The sequence below is a fragment of the Protopterus annectens genome, chromosome 9.part0 (genome assembly GCF_019279795.1).
Source record: "Protopterus annectens isolate FY-2018-M chromosome 9.part0, PAN1.0, whole genome shotgun sequence".
NCBI classification, from domain to species: domain Eukaryota; kingdom Metazoa; phylum Chordata; order Ceratodontiformes; family Protopteridae; genus Protopterus; species Protopterus annectens.
The window spans coordinates 736,599,727-736,617,463 of NC_056743.1; the positions used below are offsets into that span (position 1 = coordinate 736,599,727).

Genomic DNA, 17,737 nt, shown 5'->3' on the forward strand with positions numbered 1-17,737 from the left:
ATATTTATGCCATTTGTTGGTTGGTTTGTTTTATGGAGGAGCAGTTATTTCTTAACAGTGTTCACTTGTAGTATTTAAACAGAATACTTGGTTCTCACCCATGCTTTTAACATGACAGCAAACTATGCAGGATGGGATAAACACAGGCTCAATGTGCTGATCAAATTAAATCATCTCAGTGGTTTAGAATACGTAAACTGTAGATGACAACAGTCAAAATACTGAACAAGAATTAAATAAGCAAACCTGCTTCGTAAAGCTTTGACTTTTGTAAACTATTTTACTCCAGATTTTTTTTTATTTATTTCCATTGCTGCTATTCATTTACTGAACTGAAAAGAAACGGTTTGAGAAGGAATAACTGCACTAAGTAGCAGCTGTATGCCTGTGGATTACTGCAGAACTATTCCTTCCCCCACCCCTGATGCGCACCAGGAGTCACATGGTTCAGGACTTGCAATCACCTGACCTTGCTTTCCCTTGAAGATGGCAGCATTGACAGAGCCTTTAGGGCTGGAGAGAGGTAAAGTGACAATTTGCACTACCACTATTTATCTCTCTGTGCAAAGCATGCCAAATAAATACCGAGCTTACTGTAACATAACTGTAATTTTTTTTTATTAAGAAACCTTATGATGGTGAGTGATTAAAATCATTCTGCATGGCTTTCTGATGCAGTGACATAGATGTCTGTAGCATGCAAAACCACAGCATTCTTGATGCTACACTAAGAAATGATAAAAAAATGCAAACAGATAGAGCGTAAAAGGGAAAGTGTGTCCTTGCTACAGTAGGCAAGCCTGTTTATTGAGACAGAAAAAGAATGCAATGCTACACACACAAACATACATACACATGTTCACTTAAATCTTAAAGTATTTTAGCTACAATGTTAAAAGATTGATTGCCACAGTAGAAATAATTTGAGAGAACATGTACTGTCAAGACTGTTGCATGTAGTAAGCCATTGGAAAAGAGCAAATTATGCAAAGATTCAGTCTTGAAGGAAAGGGGCATGCATACTCAGAAGATCTAGAGTGCGTTCTGCTAATTGCTTTTTTATTCTGGAAAAAAAAAATAGAAATGTGATAAGCAGCGAATTGTGGCCTAAAGATGTAGACGCTTAAGTAGCTGATTTCAAGGACTACAGCTTTTTGTTATTTTGAAGGACCACATTTTGCTAAACTCCTGGATTGGAGAGTAAGTAAATTTACCTGGCATTATTTGCGATGACTGTTAATGAGATAAAAAAACACTGTGTCTGCAATAGAGAGTGGAAGAAAATCAAAAGATTCGAAGCATGTATCCTTCCATGAAGTGAAGTTTAAATGACAAGGCGCATGTTTTTATGAGATGCATTTCTTCCCAGTTTTGTATTAATATGTTTAAATAATTTGCTCTGTTTAAAATAATTGAGTTTTATTTACTGCAGTTTGCATTTTATAAAATTCTTACATTGGAGAATTTTTTTAATGAAAGTTGTACTGTAATGGGAGGGATTACCATTTAGACTTTTACTTTTTGTATAGTTTATATTACTCTTAACATGATTTAATACCATGCTTATAATATTGCAATATATCTCTGTATAAATATTTTGCATGTAAAGCATGTATATCCCTTTTGTCTGAATGACCTCCCATTACCCTCCCAGTCTGCTAGTGTACTAGGCCGTGTCATTCACTTTTTGTAGAACTTATTTATGGACTTATTGATTTTCTTTGTGATGAAGTCACAGGGAGCAAGGTCATATCCACTAATTCAGTCTCCTCAGCTGGAAAGCTGACCCTCACGGGTAGTTATTGCTGTTTAGTAATTTAGTCTAACCAACTCATCACCTCAAAGACTTTAGTATGTTCGGCCTGTCTATCAAAAATGTCTTTAAGGATCTTGCAAATTCGTGTTCAATACTTTAGTAATGCTGTCTATCCACTTTTGTCTGTGCTGTTCCCTTCTTTTGCCTTCAACATTTCCCAGCATCATTGTCTTTTGAATGAATCTTGTGTCAGAAACTTAGTGTCAACAGAGAGAATATAAAACACTGAAAGCTTATCCTGTTATTTGAGTTTTGTTTCAGAGTTTGCCATTCTCACTGGATACCAAATTGCCATAGTCTCATTATTTTTTGACTGTATTGTAACAGTCTGTTACACCCGTGGGGCATTTAGATTTCAGTTAAAGCAGTAGCAGTACTTTTCAGGTATAGAACTCTTCTCCTTTTTAAAGTTTATTTTATTTTTTTTTTATATTTCCGTCCCCACTGTTGACATCATGTTTACTATCACTGTTCTGAATATCCATTGCTCTGCCCATATGTTTCCCCATAAATACTGGGCAGGATGTGGTGAGAGAACTGAGCTTTAGTGGTACTGTGCAGATAACTGGGTGGGGTCTCCACATTGTACTACCCCTTTGTCTAGGCTGTATGGGGTTTGGTGTGTCAAGTCAATGAGCACATGCAAACACATACATACATATACACATGTACATGTTAGTAATGGTCCACAGTTGTCTTAACTTTTAGAAAACCCACCTAGTATGAATGTACTAAGGGGAAGTCAGTTGGAGTAATTGCCCCTTAACTCATTTCTCCTGGCCCTAAAATGTTAATTGAAACCATGTCACTAGTGGAACACATGAGCATTCTGCTTTTGTGCTATCAGGCCAGCAAGAATTCTTTCCTTCCTAGTAACCTCGATCATCAGCATGGATTATGGTCCGAGACAAATGTCTCACAAAATGTAAAGTGGTTTATAACTTCTTTTGAAATCAAGGATCTAGTTGGATAGCATTTGCACGGAGACTTATTTTGTCCTCCACAGAGGGTTTTGACTTTGGGGTAGGAAATGAGCACAAAACCAAAAATGTAAAGAGTTAATGACAATTTTTATTAAAAGTATATTCAGAAATTTGGTCGTGAGTTTTACTTAGTGTGGTGATATTTAAGTACTGGTGATAGTTACTGTAAATGGTTCAAATTAAGTTGGAAATCACTTTATATTTTTTAAGCCATTTGTCTTAGACCATATTCTCCTTGCATGGAAAAAATAGATTTTCCTTTGTGAGTTGCAGTATTGCAGCCTAATTAAACACATGCATGTGTGCAGTATATGTACACTACAACCTATTTAGCTATATGTAGCAACGCTACATGTTTAGTGCAGAGATAACCACAAAAGTCTATACCACTGATATGTAAAGCAACAGAAGAGATGGTTTTAGCTCTCACGACTACCACCACCACAGGAGGTGTCACTATTGTTGATGCCCATTTAAGCCAAGTTAAGTACCAAATGGGTGACTTGTGGGCTATATTGTAAAGTGAATATGACAATTTGAATAGTGCTGCAATTAGAGGGCTCTCTATTGTCTGCCTCCTCATTACTGCTGAGTATACCTTGTTCTGCTAGTAAAGTTGATCTGAAGTCCAGAGAAATTACACCAGGCCAGATAAAGGCAACCAGAGGTCAAAGAAGAGGTACTAGCCAGTAGCAGATTGTTCATCTGGCAGACAGACAAAAAAATCTAATAGCCTAATAGCAAAAGTATTTTATCTTTTTTTCCTTGCACACAAGTCAGGCAGACAAAAGAATAGTTCTTGGAAAAAGACATACATGTTGAGAATGCTAAGCACATTTCTAGTGAAATGTTAAGTAACTGCAATTGCAGTGATACATTTAGGAACAAGGACATAATATCTGTTGATGGATCAGAAAGAAGTTACTTGATCATATTGTAAAGCTTGCTTTGATAATATAACAGGAAATCATGGTATGTAGTAGCCACATGCCATTAAACAAAAATATTTTATTAACTGTTACCCTGACTCAATGCATTTTTGACATACTGTGGTTTAAAGATAAAGACTTTTCAGTGCAATCGTAAATTAATTCAGTTTCTCTCACGCTCATTGCAAGACAGAACTTACTTCTGGTTACAGGTAGGAAGAAATTAGGGGCCTTGTCTTTAATCCTGGAATTAGTTTTTGGTGTGCATTTAACTGCTGACTATCAGATAGTCATCTGAGTTCTATATGTGGCTTGTGCCAGGGTATTAGGATGAGTTGATCAGTATCCGAGTTCTATATGTGGCTTATCACAGTGTATTAGGATGAGTTGATCAGTATCTGAGTTCTATATGTGGCTTGTCCCTGGGTATTAGGATGAGTTGATCAGTATCCAAGTTCGGTATGTGACTTGTGCCAGGGTATTAGGATAAGTTCATCAGTATCTGAGTTCTATATGTGGTTTGTGCCAGGGTATTAGGATGAGTTGATTAATATCAGAGTTCTATATGTGGCTTGTCCCAGGGTATTTGGATGAGTTGATCAGTATCCAAGTTTGGTATGTGGCTTGTGCCAAGGTATTAAGATGAGTTCATCAGTATCTGAGTTCTATATGTGGGTTGTGCCAAGGTATTAGGATTAGTTGATCAGTGCCAAAACAGTATGGAGTATTTTAAATGTGACCATTAGTTGTTGGTACAGAATCCTATTTTTAAAAGTCATCTGGCATATCTTTGTATTAAGGCGTCATTGTGGTTTTTGAAGAGGGAAGGCTACCTATAAATCGAGCAATTCTTTCATAGGCATTGTCCATTCTGCTAGCCAGGTACTTATGCTGAATCCCCATAGTCAGTGTACAATATTTACTTCTGGGTACCAGACAAGCTTGAACTAGTGCCTGTGTTTTCTAGTGTGGGAAAATGTTTAATTCTGTACACGGCAACAATTTTGTAGTTTCAGGAAAGTGTTATAAATTTGTTTCCTAATGAAAAGGTCCTGTCCTGGTATGTAAGTAGCACCTTGTTCAGTGTTGGCTGAGGTCACTGTGATGGTACTACAGGTACCTGTGTCACATCCATCATGAGTGCTTTTCATACTTGATGATTTTTTATCTTGTCACCAGACACAACTTACTGTTGTTAATTCAATTTATACATGAGCCAAATCTGACTGAAAAGTGTGTATTGTGTGTCACTGCAGAATTGTGCATAGTGACTAAGCTGGGTTTCTTCTGTGTACAGATGACTCTTATTTGTATACACCGAGTACAGGAAGGATTACAAAATGGATCCTTGTGGCACCCATGTATTTGTTTGGTATGTAGTAAAGAATGCATTCTACTGTGCCGCTGTTTGTTTTCACTGTGATAGGTGGTTTGGGACTTTTCCAGCATGTGTCTGGCAGTTATTGTAGAGGATTAAGGCTATGAGTTGTTGATGCCCTGCTTCCTGTAGTCCAGGGTTTGATTCTGCTCTGGGGCAAGTGGGAAAATTGGGTTAGTCTCAGCAATGCTTTTTTTAACCACATGCCTAGTATCTACCTATGAACCTATGCACACAGTCATCAACGTTTTGAGCTATATGTTTGTCGTCAAAAACCTTCAGAAAAGCCTGGAAAGTGGGTGCTGTTGCACAAAACCCTTTGTCACAGTTAGCATAGGAAATAGTCACTAAGTTTTTTACCAGATGTATAAGTATTATGTCCAGTTTAGAAGCTTTGTTGGTTTGATATATTACTTATTTATTTGTTTTGTTGATCGGGAAAGACCAACTGGGAAGTGCCCATTTTTCAACAGAGGCGTGGGGAGAAAAGCTTCATTAATGTTACCAGTACACTGCTTTTACATCAAATTTAGCTAACTGACAATTGGAATCCTCTGTAAACATCTTTTTAGAGTGGCAGCTAATTTCTGAGGATCCAGGCATATGCGTAGAAAACATTTTATTTTGGTGCTAAATGCATTGCAAAACCACCAATTCTTATGCCTTGCTCTCTAGAAAACAGAGTTTGACAAGTTTATTTCGCTGTAACTGCAGGTTTTTCTTGATGCGTGCTAAATTTTCATTATGGGTCAATGAATGTTTTTGCATCTGACTTTAGGATGAGAGTAATCATTCCATTGAAGCTACTGCTTTTTGTCAGACGGCATTGGATATGCCTCCTTTAGGCCGGGTATGTCTTTGATTGGCAGGCGGGATTGGATATGCCTCCTTTAGGCCTGGTATGCCTTTGATTGGCAGGCGGGATTGGATATGCCTCCTTTAGGCCGGGTATGTCTTTGATTGTCAGGTGGGATTGGATATGCCTCCTTTAGGCCGGCTGTGTCTTTGATTGGCAGGCTGGATTGGATATGCCTCCTTTAGGCCGGGTATGTTTTTGATTGTCAGGCGGGATTGGATATGCCTCCTTTAGGCCGGGTATGTTTTTGATTGTCAGGCGGCATTGGATATGCCTCCTTTAGGCCGGGTATGTCTTTGATTGGCAGGCGGGATTGGATATGCCTCCTTTAGGCTGGGTATGCTTTGATTGGCAGGCGGGATTGGATATGCCTCCTTTAGGCCGGGTATGCCTTTGATTGGCATGCATTTATTCTCCTTAGTTCCCCATTGATAATTTCTTGTGAATCTTAAATGGCATTAATTGCTGAGAGTTGTACCAGATTATTTGTGGTAAACCAGTTGTTGCTGGACCTAGTATAATCACAAGATTAAACTAAGCATCTATCCCTCTATTCTTGTTACATCATGAAGCAATTATGGCTTCAAGATGAGGAATCTCACATCATGATTGTATGATATTAGTTTCATTTCACGCACCAGGTGTTATGTATCCTAGTGCATGTACTGAGGAGCCATATAGTTGCTTGAATGTGCATACTCAAAAGTGTTTTCCGTGCTGCCCCGGAATCAGTTTTCAGCCAAGTTGTGTACTATCTCCTGGTAACTGCAGTGACATATCCAAGGTTATGTTTGTTTTATCGCAGCTTGCTTTGAGATCAGTAATATGCATGGATTCCCTTCAGTATGCTCAGTGTTATCCACAGTGTTGGTATGTGACTTCAATCTTTTCTTGTGACTTGGTTTAGGGTTAGTATAAGTTTGCAGCTTACAACATTGTGCTCAAGATTTATTTTTCTGGATTTAGATTGCAACTTGCTTGTATCATTTGTCTGCCTTGCCACATTTTGCCTAATGCCTCTTAGTTTAAGCAAACTGGCATTTCAATGTTAAAAGTTCATGCTCTAGTCACAGAATCATTGATCTGTAACAGCTTTTGTCTGTATTGCATAATGTACAGTCTTTAGTTAACATTTAGCTTCAGCTGACCTGCAAAGCAGTGTATTCCCCTTCCATTACACCAATGGCATTTTGTCATCTTAATCTGTCACCCCAACATCTTGGTATATTTTCCTGACTTGTTTAATTGCCTCTGTCATCTTCTCATCCTCTTTAAATATAGAGACATCTTTGTTCAAGTCAGAATCAGAACAGTTAATCCCTGTTAACTATTTACCCATTCTTTGTGATGACAATGGTGCCAATTTTACTGCTTAAGATACTTTGCAACCTGTTACAGAGAATGCCTCTTTTATTTTTTTATGCATTTATTCATAGTTATGCGAAGAGGAAAAGTACATCTCAGATTTCAGTAGCATCCTACCTCCTGCCACATTGAAGTAATAGTTAGAACCAAATTTGCACTCAGCTCTTTCTTTTTCTTTCTCTCTTTCATTTCAAAGCAGCGCAGCACATAGAAATGTACATGTTTTACAGCATATCACAGCAGGACAGAAACTAGTTTACACATACAGCTGAGGTCAGGGAATAATGTGGGTGCTAACTATAAACAGACCAGTTTGCTCAAAATGAAATTAAATTTAATTTTAATTACATCTGAGCTTTGCACCAGAAACATAATTGCTAGAGTACCTCTGTATGCTGTACAGCTTTTAAGACTTCCATATTATTGTTTTTTTTTGTTTTGTTTTTTTTAAATGGAGTCTTCTGGTTTCTTCAAACAGGGCTAAACTGACTTTGGTAATTAGTCTGTTTCCCGAAAAGAGAATTTGAATTTCTGATGGGCCTTCAACCAGTGAGTTTGAACGTAATAACTACAGAGACTACTGGATCTGTAAGGCTAAACTAAAACATTAAATGTTTACTGTTCTAAGAAGACATCCATCTTCTGTAAATTTTAGCACAGATACTACGTGTTAAGAGCATTCAGCACAGCAGATAAAAACTCTCAAGATAAAAAAAAAATATTATGTATTTTCTACATATTATTGGAATGTCATCTCAGCAAATTGTCTTATCTTTTCTACTGTTTGTACATTTTTATATATCAACAACTGATCCAATTAATTGTATATAGTATTACATTTGTTTTATTCATGTATCTACAATGTTTTATTTTGTTAATTGTATGTAATAATGTGGAGCTTTTCTCCCTGGACCTCCACTGAAAATGGGCTCCTCCAGGCCCAGTGGACTTTCCCGGTCAACAAATGCAATAAATAAATAAGACCATCTGGGACTCTCCCTTTTCCTGTCATGCATTACTCTTCACTCATTCTCTGGTTTTCTTCATCACTCTATGATGATGGCCAGAAGAAAATAGCTCAAAATTACCTTTGTGAAAAAAATTAAGTTTGTGAATCCAAGTGTTTCTATGAGAGAAGTGCATTTTCTTTTCTCCTTTACTCTTTCTTTATTGACACAAGGATCCACATTTTGATGATTTTTCTGTCAGAATTCATACTTTTGTACTTTCTGCACTGCTGGGTCTGGGCCTGCCCTTCCTCTCAACATTATCTCCTTTGTTTAGAAAGTGAATTTATGGTTGGGCATTTTAGCTGCCTAATGGCAGAGTTCTTGTCCTTTGGAGAAACCCATAAGATTTCTGGCTGCCCCATTTGTTTGGGATTTAACCAAACTGTATGCTGTATGTGCCAAATACTTCAAGTCTTTAGTGTCTACATATTTTTCCACCATACAAGCAGAATGTCAGACTCACTAGCATGTGATTTCTTGCTCCAGTTTAACAATGCAGGGTTCTCTGACTTCTACCCTTCCTAATAAAAAGTCAAAGTTTTTTTTTCCAAAACCTCTCTTGCCTCTCATGTTATACTTTTTGTCAGTATGGTGGCAGCCTCTGCTTATTATCCTCTGTTATTGTGCCATCCTGTTTTTAAAGGGTCTTTTCTCTTCTGGAAATACTGCAAAAATTCCAGCTGTAATTGTTCACTGAGTTTCTCCAAGGTGTAATGACTGTTGAGGCACCTCCTGACATTTCAAAGCTCGAAACACCATGATCTTTTTCTCTATTCCCTAGTTTCCCAAAATACTGATTATAGCAAGCTGTTGGAAACTCTGTTCATTTTTTTCAGACCAGGTGGTCTAAGGTGTTATCCTGCGCCCCCTCAGAGTCCGTGCATGAGGGAACCTTGTTTTCCGGCCAGGAGCATTCTTTTCCATATCTCTGGTGTGTCTGGGCTAGTGGCTCCATCACTGGCTGTTGTACCTGCTCTAATGTCAGTTCCTGTAATGGTTCTACCAGTGTTGACTCCTTTGATATAATTTTTCCCTGCATTAAACCTGGCACCAGATTTCTAAGTGCCAACACCTATATATGTATATAAATAAATGGATCTACCTGAGTAGATCGACATTTTAAAAGAGCGAAAACGACTTCACCGACGCCAGAAGATCGACAGTTCACAAACACGACAGTTCACAAACACGACACCTCATACACTCGACACATCATACCAACAAACAAATCAAATCCCCTATCCAAAACCCACACACACAACACAAGCACACCACAATCCTTACGAACCAACACTAACCCATACATACACAACTATCTACAACCCTAACCCAAACCCTTACCCTAAGGTCCGTCACTATCGCACACTCACCCAACCCGCGCCCTAACCCTAACTCACTTATCCCACCCCTACCCCTACACACCGCCAACATCGCACACTTACCTTATTCACACACTCACCCAACCCGCGCCCTAACCCTAGCTCACTTATCCCACCCCTACCCCTACACACCGCCAACATCGCACACTTACCTTACTCGCACACTCACCCAACCCGCGCCCTAACTCACTTATCCCACCCCTACCCCTACACACCGCCAACATCGCACACTTACCTTACTCGCACACTCACCCAACCCGCGCCCTAACCCTAACTCACTTATCCCACCCCTACCCCTACACACCGCCAACATCGCACACTTACCTTACTCGCACCCTAACGTCCGTCACTACCGCATACTTACACATCCTTTCCCCATCACAGTGTTCTCAGCGTCGGTGTCTTCCTCCGTCGGTCTTCTGCCTTGTCGATCTTCTGGCATCGGTGAAGTCGTTTTCGCTCTTTTAAAATGTCGATCTACTCAGGTAGATCCATATATATATATATATATATATATATATATATATATATATATATATATATATAGATATAGCAAGGACAGATATTTTCAGCTGCAGCATTCCCAGTCTCAGCATTGCTGGCATTCTGGTGCTGGGCCTCTAGGATCCCCACACAGATGCTGGTTGTTCTGGCATCTTTTCAACTGCTGTCAGTGACCCTGGCATAGATCCTGACACAGGACCTCTTCCAAGCATTTTTTTATTGTGCATTTCACCTCATGAGGGAGACATTTAGGCAAGATTCCTGCTAATAGCAGGTTCATTATCAACCCTCGCCTATTCCACAGCCTAAGAGTTTTCCAAGTGACCCATAATTCCATTACAGAAGAGGGATTTCCAGTCCTTTGACACTGACCCATCGATGAAAAGGTCTAGGAAAGCTTTGGCTAAAACAGAGCACATTGAACCTCCTTTAGGCCATTCCACAGAAGACATTGACAAAGAAAAGGACAGCTACCCACCTTTCTCTTCAGAAGTACTAAAATTCAGCAGCCGTTTGTAAATGATGTAGTGGAGATGTGGGATTGGCCTGCAGATCCCATCCCATCCCTTTCCTCTTCCGAGATTACAGCAGGCCTCCTGTTTCACATCTTAAACATCATGGGTAGTTCTCCCTCAGAAGACATTTTGAAAGTGGCCACTAAAATATTTTGGGAAAACATGGGCACAGTAACATCTGTGCCAAAGAAGGGTAACTGTTTTTCTTTTTAACACAATTTACCTTTACTGACTTCCCAGTGAAATTAGTGTTATCATATGATCTTAATTAAATCCATATACAAGTGTGACATTAACAACAATATTACACTAGATACAAATTTTAAAATCCTAATCTTTAAGCTCCGTCATTGTAAAAAGAATGGTAACAAAAGTACTGTGGTGCAACATCTTAATCTAATTATACTATTTACCCCTGGCCCTTCCACTGGTATAATATTCATCATCTTATCTAGTCACATCTGAAGCTGATGATTATAACAACGTTGTACACTAATTAGCCTTCTGTAAAACTGAATTGCTGCACAATCTGCTCTGTCAGCTTTATGCAACACAACACTTTAGATTCCCAACTTTATCTTGCCTGGTCCTGATAACTGTGTGCAATATTTCTGCAGTTTTTGTTGCTGCACACCTTAGAGTGAAAATGACCACAGTTAAGTTATCCCACATTTTACTTGAGGTACTCATCTAGTTCTGACACACTTAAGTACCCTGTGGTACCCTATTATACCTATTTTGTGAGCCTAACACTTTTTTCAGTGCTTCCTTTCAAGTTTACACTATATCCATTCCTCAGTAATTGTGAAGCAGTTCAGTGCCCAGAATAATAGTTCATGGCAACTTAATGCTGAACTCCACATCCTGGATTCTTGGATGCTCCCAATTAAGATATTCAAATCTTACTGTTTTATATTTATCAATTTCCTGTTTTAGTGATATACCATTCCAGAGTACCCATTTATTACGGTATAATAAATCTTTCTGCTGCATTTTGTAGTTTATTTATTTATGTCATTTGCAAACCGGGTTGATCCAACTGAGCCAAAGGCCCATTTTCAGTGGAGACTCAAAGAGAAAAGCTCTAATTACAGACATGTCAAAAAACAGTAATTAATACAAAGACTAATCATTACAACAGTAATATTGACAAGAAACATTTACATAAAATAAAATCAACAAAGACAATATATTTATATAAACATTTCAAAAAATCCAATACAATAGCGGCAGGATAATCCCTGAGTAGGAATATTTACAAAAACCTGATTGTAGATATTCTGTAAAGAAGAGCAAGAAAGAAAGGCAGATAAAAAGAGAGAAAAACTTAGAGTAATCATTTAGAAAGATATCAGTTAAAGATCAGGTAGGACCTTGGCAAGGGCAGGACCAGGTCTTAAGAAGGTAGTGTTTGAGTTGTAGTTTGAAATGGAACTTATGGGGGATACTTCTTATTTTAAGTGGAAGGGAGTTCCAGGGAGTGAGCTACAGAGTATTTATATATGGACTTACCAATATTTTTTGACGGTTTGTAAATGTCAAGAAGATGTTTGTCAGATGCATGAACTTGATGTCAGGTGTTATATAGAGATACAATATTAGAGATGGAGGGACAGGAAGTGGGATTATAAAGAACTGAGTGTGTGATATGCAGTTGAGAAAGAAACAATTGTTTAGGGAATTCAGGGTATTGTAATGATTTAAGGGCGAGGCAGTGGTAGGATTTTTAAGGGAGATAAGAGGCAAATCTAGCAATTTTATTGTATGTTTGCTCTAGTTTAGATTTAGTTAGTGAAGACTGAAGGTTAGTAAAAACTGGAGCTGCATACAAAAGACAGGGTAATAGGAGTGCCAGGACCAGTGAGGGTTTGGTGGAGGGTGAAAGCAGTCTGTGGTTACGGTACAGGAGACCAAGTTTCTGGTGTTTTTTTTTTTTATGCAATGATGGATATGTATGTTGAATTTTAATTCATCATCAATTATAACACCAAGTAATTTAGTATGGGGTTCTGGTCTGATAGTGGTATTGTTGAGGGAGGTAATAGAGAAAGTGGATTTGTGTGTTGCCAGTGTTTTAGGAAGGAAAAGTAGAAGTTTAGTTTTTTTTTTGATTTAGAATTAGTTGATTATCAGTGAGCCAGGTTTCGATGGATGTAAAAGTGGCTTGGGTAAGAGCAAGGAGTTCTGGGATGCTGTGGGCAGTGGTAATAACAGCTGAGTCATCAGCATATTGTAAAAGTGTGGAGAGGTTGGTAGCAGAGCATAAACTATTAGTAAAAATATTGAACAAGAGAGGACCCAATATAGAACCTTGAAGGACACCGGTGTTAACAGGAAGAAATGGGGAGGTGACAGTTTTCCAGCTTATAGATTGTTTTCTACTAGATAAGTAGCTAGAAAACCAGCTTAAAGAGGGGGTGGAGAAATGAAGGTCAGAGAGTTTAGTTATCAGTTTAGAGTGAGAGACAGTATCAAATTCTTTGGAGAGGTTGAGGAATAAGCAGAAAACTAGTAGGTTGTTGTCACGGGCTTCTGCAACTGTTTGGGTGAATGAGTGTAGAGCTGTTGATGTACTGTGGTGGGGTCTGAAGCCATGTTGGGTGGAGGTAAGAAGCTTATTAGATAGCAGGTGTTTAAGTAGCTGAGTGTGCACACACTTTTCTAGAATTTTGGAAATGGGGGATAGTATAGCACTGGAACGATAGTTGGATGGCTCAGTGGAGTTTCCTCCTTTGTGAAGAGGCATTGTATAGAATTTCCATACATCTGGGACAAGCGATTCAGTAATAGAACAATTAATAAGGACAGAGACAGGGTAGATTGTCAACAGAGGGAGAGCAGGGCTTATGTTTTAGTTGGGATTTGATAAAGGCAATGGGAACTGGTTGTAGGGATAATGTATTGGAGGAAGAAGGACTGGGATGTAAAGGTAGGGAGGAGACAGTAGAGCTATTTGGAATTAGTTTTTGGATTGTTTCAATAAAATAATTATTTAAAATAGCAGCAGTCTATGAGGCAGTATTGAGAGGGAACAGATTGGGGGTAGGAGGATTACCAGGGTGGAGGATATTATTTATGGTAGACCAACATTTTTTAGGGTTGTTATGTGGGATATTTTGGTTAGAGGCAAAGAATGTTTTTTTTCTCTAATAACTAGTTTTTTACACCTTTTTCTAAGTTCCTTGTAGCTTTGGAGTAAGGGAGGAGTTTTATTTCTGGCCCAAGTTTTCCAGGCAGCATCCCTCAGATGCATGATAGAGCGTGTTTGCTTAGTTAACCAGGGAGCACATTTTGATTTTACCCTGATTTTCCTGGAAGGTGCCATGGACTTAGTACATCTAGAAATAGAGTATTGAAAGAGGATACGGCATCATTAAGGGGGAGGTTTTTAAGGAAGGACCAGTTTATGTTGGACAAAATGGAGATGAAGTTGTCTGGATTGAAGTGAGTCAGATCACAGCATTCTCTGTAAAGGTGTTCTCTGGAAGAGTGTTGGGAGTATATATGGATATAAATAGGGGAATGGTCACTTAGAGAGTTAGTGAGAATGCCGGGGTTATGGTAGAGACAAGGGTCAGAAGTAAGGACCCAGTCTATTATATATCCTGAAGTAGAGCTTCTGTTGTGCCTGGTAGGGGAAGATATTAGTTGGTGGAAGCCATACAGATTGAGACTATGAGAAGGCGATGAGGAAGAAAGAAGCCATACAGATTGAGACTATGAGAAGGAAATGAGGAAGAAAGAGTGGCCCAATCTATATTTATGTCACCAAGTATAATGGTTTTGTAAGTAACGTTTAGGGTGTGTCAAGAGAGAAAGTTTTCAAGGATAGGGATGTTGTCCCCTGGGGGGGCTGTAGATGGATACAATAGCAATTTTTTATAGGGGCTAAGGTGACAGTTTACTATTAGTATTTCAACAGGCGCAAAGCTAGGTATGGAAAGTGAGAGTGGAGAGTAAGTTGGTTGGAGTACAGGATAGCAACACCCCCACCTCTTTTATTTGCTCTGTCTGCATGGAAGATATTGTAGCCTGGGGGAAGGATTTCTGAGTTAGAGATGTGGGGTTTTAACCAGGTTTCTGAGAGGGTTAAGATGTGGGGGGAGTTGAGGTCAATCCATGAGTGCAAGTCTGTGGTTTTGTTAACAATGCTTTGGATATTTAGAGAGAGAATAGGGATTTAGGACCTGGATTGTGGATATGGGATGTTGTTGAAGGGGTTGAGGTGGGGGGGGTTTGCTTGTAAGAGGTGGTGATGGATGGCCCAGGGTTGGGGTGGATGCAGCAGTGAAATCAATCTGTAAAGAGTAGGCCACTTGTATATGGAGTTATAGGTTTTGTAAATGTGGAAAGTGAAACATTAGGATATGTCTTAATTGAATAGTAAGCGGTAAGAGAGATGGAAAATAGGTGAGAGATTAGAATTGTGTGACGGTAGCTATAATGGTGATGGCTGTTTGAGATAGTTGGTGTTGATGCTATGTAATGCAGAGGTATATGGTATGAAGTAGATAGAGCTAGTAGGAGGAGGGAGGGGATAAGTAGGTGGTGAGGTGACATTGTAGAGAAGAGTTGGGTGAATGTTAGTAAGAGTAGCAAGGTGTAGAAGGTTTAAAGAGAGATAGGTGATTGATAGAGAAGGGGACTAAGGCAGATTTGAGAGGAGGAGATTAGGGGAGGATATATGAAATGAAGTATGGTAGGAGGGGATTAAGCTACATGGGAGAGGGAGGGGATTGGTCAGAAATGAAGGGGGTGGAGAGGAGAGAAGTATAAAGGAAATGAAAGTATGGGTGGGTGGGAATGGGGGTGGGGTAGGGGAGCAGAGTGAGCCCAAGCATAGCAAGGGCAAACCGAGCGGGTTGACCCTGCAAGAAGAAAGCACATGAGGAAGGAAACAAACAGTAAGGTAATCTGAGTGAGCAGGTAACTCAGGGGTGCCCTATGCTGGCTGAAAATGGAGAGACAAGCAGGTAGTATGTAATTAGTGAAGAATAAGTATTGAGGGGGAGGGACTGAAAGCTATGACTCTGTTGAGAGGGGCTAAATACCTTAATATAAAACAAATAAGTTAAGCAAAATGTATCAACAGTGAAACTGATGAAAGGGGTGGGGGTGAGCTAAGAGGGAGAAGGTTTGCAGCTGTTGCCCCTCAGGTATGCACTCTACCTGACTGTAACAGATTTTAACAAGGCATGACAGTAGTCACAAAAGCAGCCACCTGCACTACACAAGTGGCAACAACACAGTTCCTGGAGTTAAACCTGGGGCTGCAGTCTATTGTTTGATGATTGTTGTTTAGAGTTTTCTTTGCTAGTTCACACATATATGTATACAACACTAAACAGGCACCTTCCAAGTCTCAGGTGACCTCACCTGAGGAGGCACCATTCTCATCATCATGATATTTAATCAAATGTACCACTCAGTGTAACACTCACAGTCACCCTCTTCAAGCATGCATGACTTTTACTGTCAGCCTATCTCATATCTCTGCTTCCTTCAAACCCATTTTGTTATGCCTGTCTCAAGCCATAACCAAAAGAAGACACGACAAACCTTTCTGTTCTACTTCCATTTACTACTGAATAGAAGGCTAAAATTAATTTCATTACAGTTTACACATACAACCTCATGCAGCCTTCCTTCATCTTTTTTAAATATAAGGCAATCTAAAGCAATGCTTTTTTTTTTACATTAGATCAGTCTGATTTTGCCAGGTTTAGATTTAAGATTCTCAACACTTATCTTTTCTATTTTACTTCACAAATTTTCTACCTTAATAACACAGATACTTAATAATTTGATTATGCACAAGAAGCATGAATGAAAGTGATTGGTCATCCAGGTCTTTAACTATCCTTCTTGCTTGTGAATCAACTACTTAAATTCAGGTTTGGATCACATTTTCAACATCAAAGTTACGTTCTTTACTCACCATGTTACATATTTCTCACAGATAACATCTGAAAATAAATTTATAATTTAATTCCCATTTAGAAAAAGTTGTCATTGATACCCACTCCTGACCTTGCATTTTAACACTTTTATCAAGGATTAAATCCTCCTCTATACAAAACATGCTAATTGAATAGACATTAACATTATCAGTGCTATACGTGTTACTTTGGCCTCAGTGTAAGTGTCTGTATAATAATATAATTCATTTCATCATTATTCATCTCAGTTGTGTTCTTCCTTAAAACTGTTAATAGAGAGTATTTCTCTGCTCATAACCAACTTGTTATATGGTCAAAAATGTATGGCTAGAAATTCAGTATAAGAACTGAGTGAAATAAGGCTCAGGAGGTGAATCTTGACATTCATTTTAAGAACACATAACTACGTGGCTATGATCAGGAAAAAGCCTATCATAACTCCTTTTAGTGCATGGAGCATTAGTTGCCCTTGTACAGAATCAGTTACAGAAAAAAAAGGTATAACTATGCAAACAATTTTACAACTTGGAAAGCTGTAACACACTTTGCATTGCCATGCAAACAATGGAATTAGATTATGTATGTCTGATTAGCCAACAGCATTATAAGCTGTTTGACACATCATTCTCCCACACTTTTTTTTTTGCCACACTTTTTTATAGCAGCTGAAGAGCATTACAACTTTCAAAGCTCTCACATGCTTCCAGCACTGTTCTGTAGTGGCTGCATGAGTGGTGCAGTGAGAGACCATAGCATTAAAGCTCCAAAAGATGCATAGTGGAAGTTGTTTGCTCTTTTCTGATGTCAGAAATGTATATAGCAAGCTGTCATGTTCTGCTGTGTTCAGAATATAATCACAGTACTCCATGGACTACAGTCCCTTATCATTTGTAGTTCTGTAATACCCCAAACCACTATCAGCATACTTACTCAAATAAAAATAAAAAAAATTGCACCAGAACACAGCAGAGTCTTTAATCACACAAAGGTTTGAGCGCTTTCTTTCCATTTGAAAAGGAACTTCAAAAGGAACATTGTGATCTCTACTTTCTTCCATTTATAC

The 17,737-nt window shown here is 38.8% G+C and overlaps 1 protein-coding gene across 1 annotated transcript in view; it reads left to right on the plus strand.

Moving 5' to 3' along the window:
• The first annotated feature begins 450 nt into the window (after positions 1 to 450).
• Positions 451 to 17,737, plus strand: part of LIN7B (lin-7 homolog B, crumbs cell polarity complex component) — a 192,329-nt gene continuing 175,042 nt past the window's right edge. Inside the window, exon 1 of the mRNA XM_044083360.1 lies at positions 451 to 523. Within this exon, the coding sequence (XP_043939295.1) occupies positions 487 to 523 (37 nt within the window). The 5' untranslated portion in view covers positions 451 to 486. The remainder of the gene's footprint in view (positions 524 to 17,737) is intronic.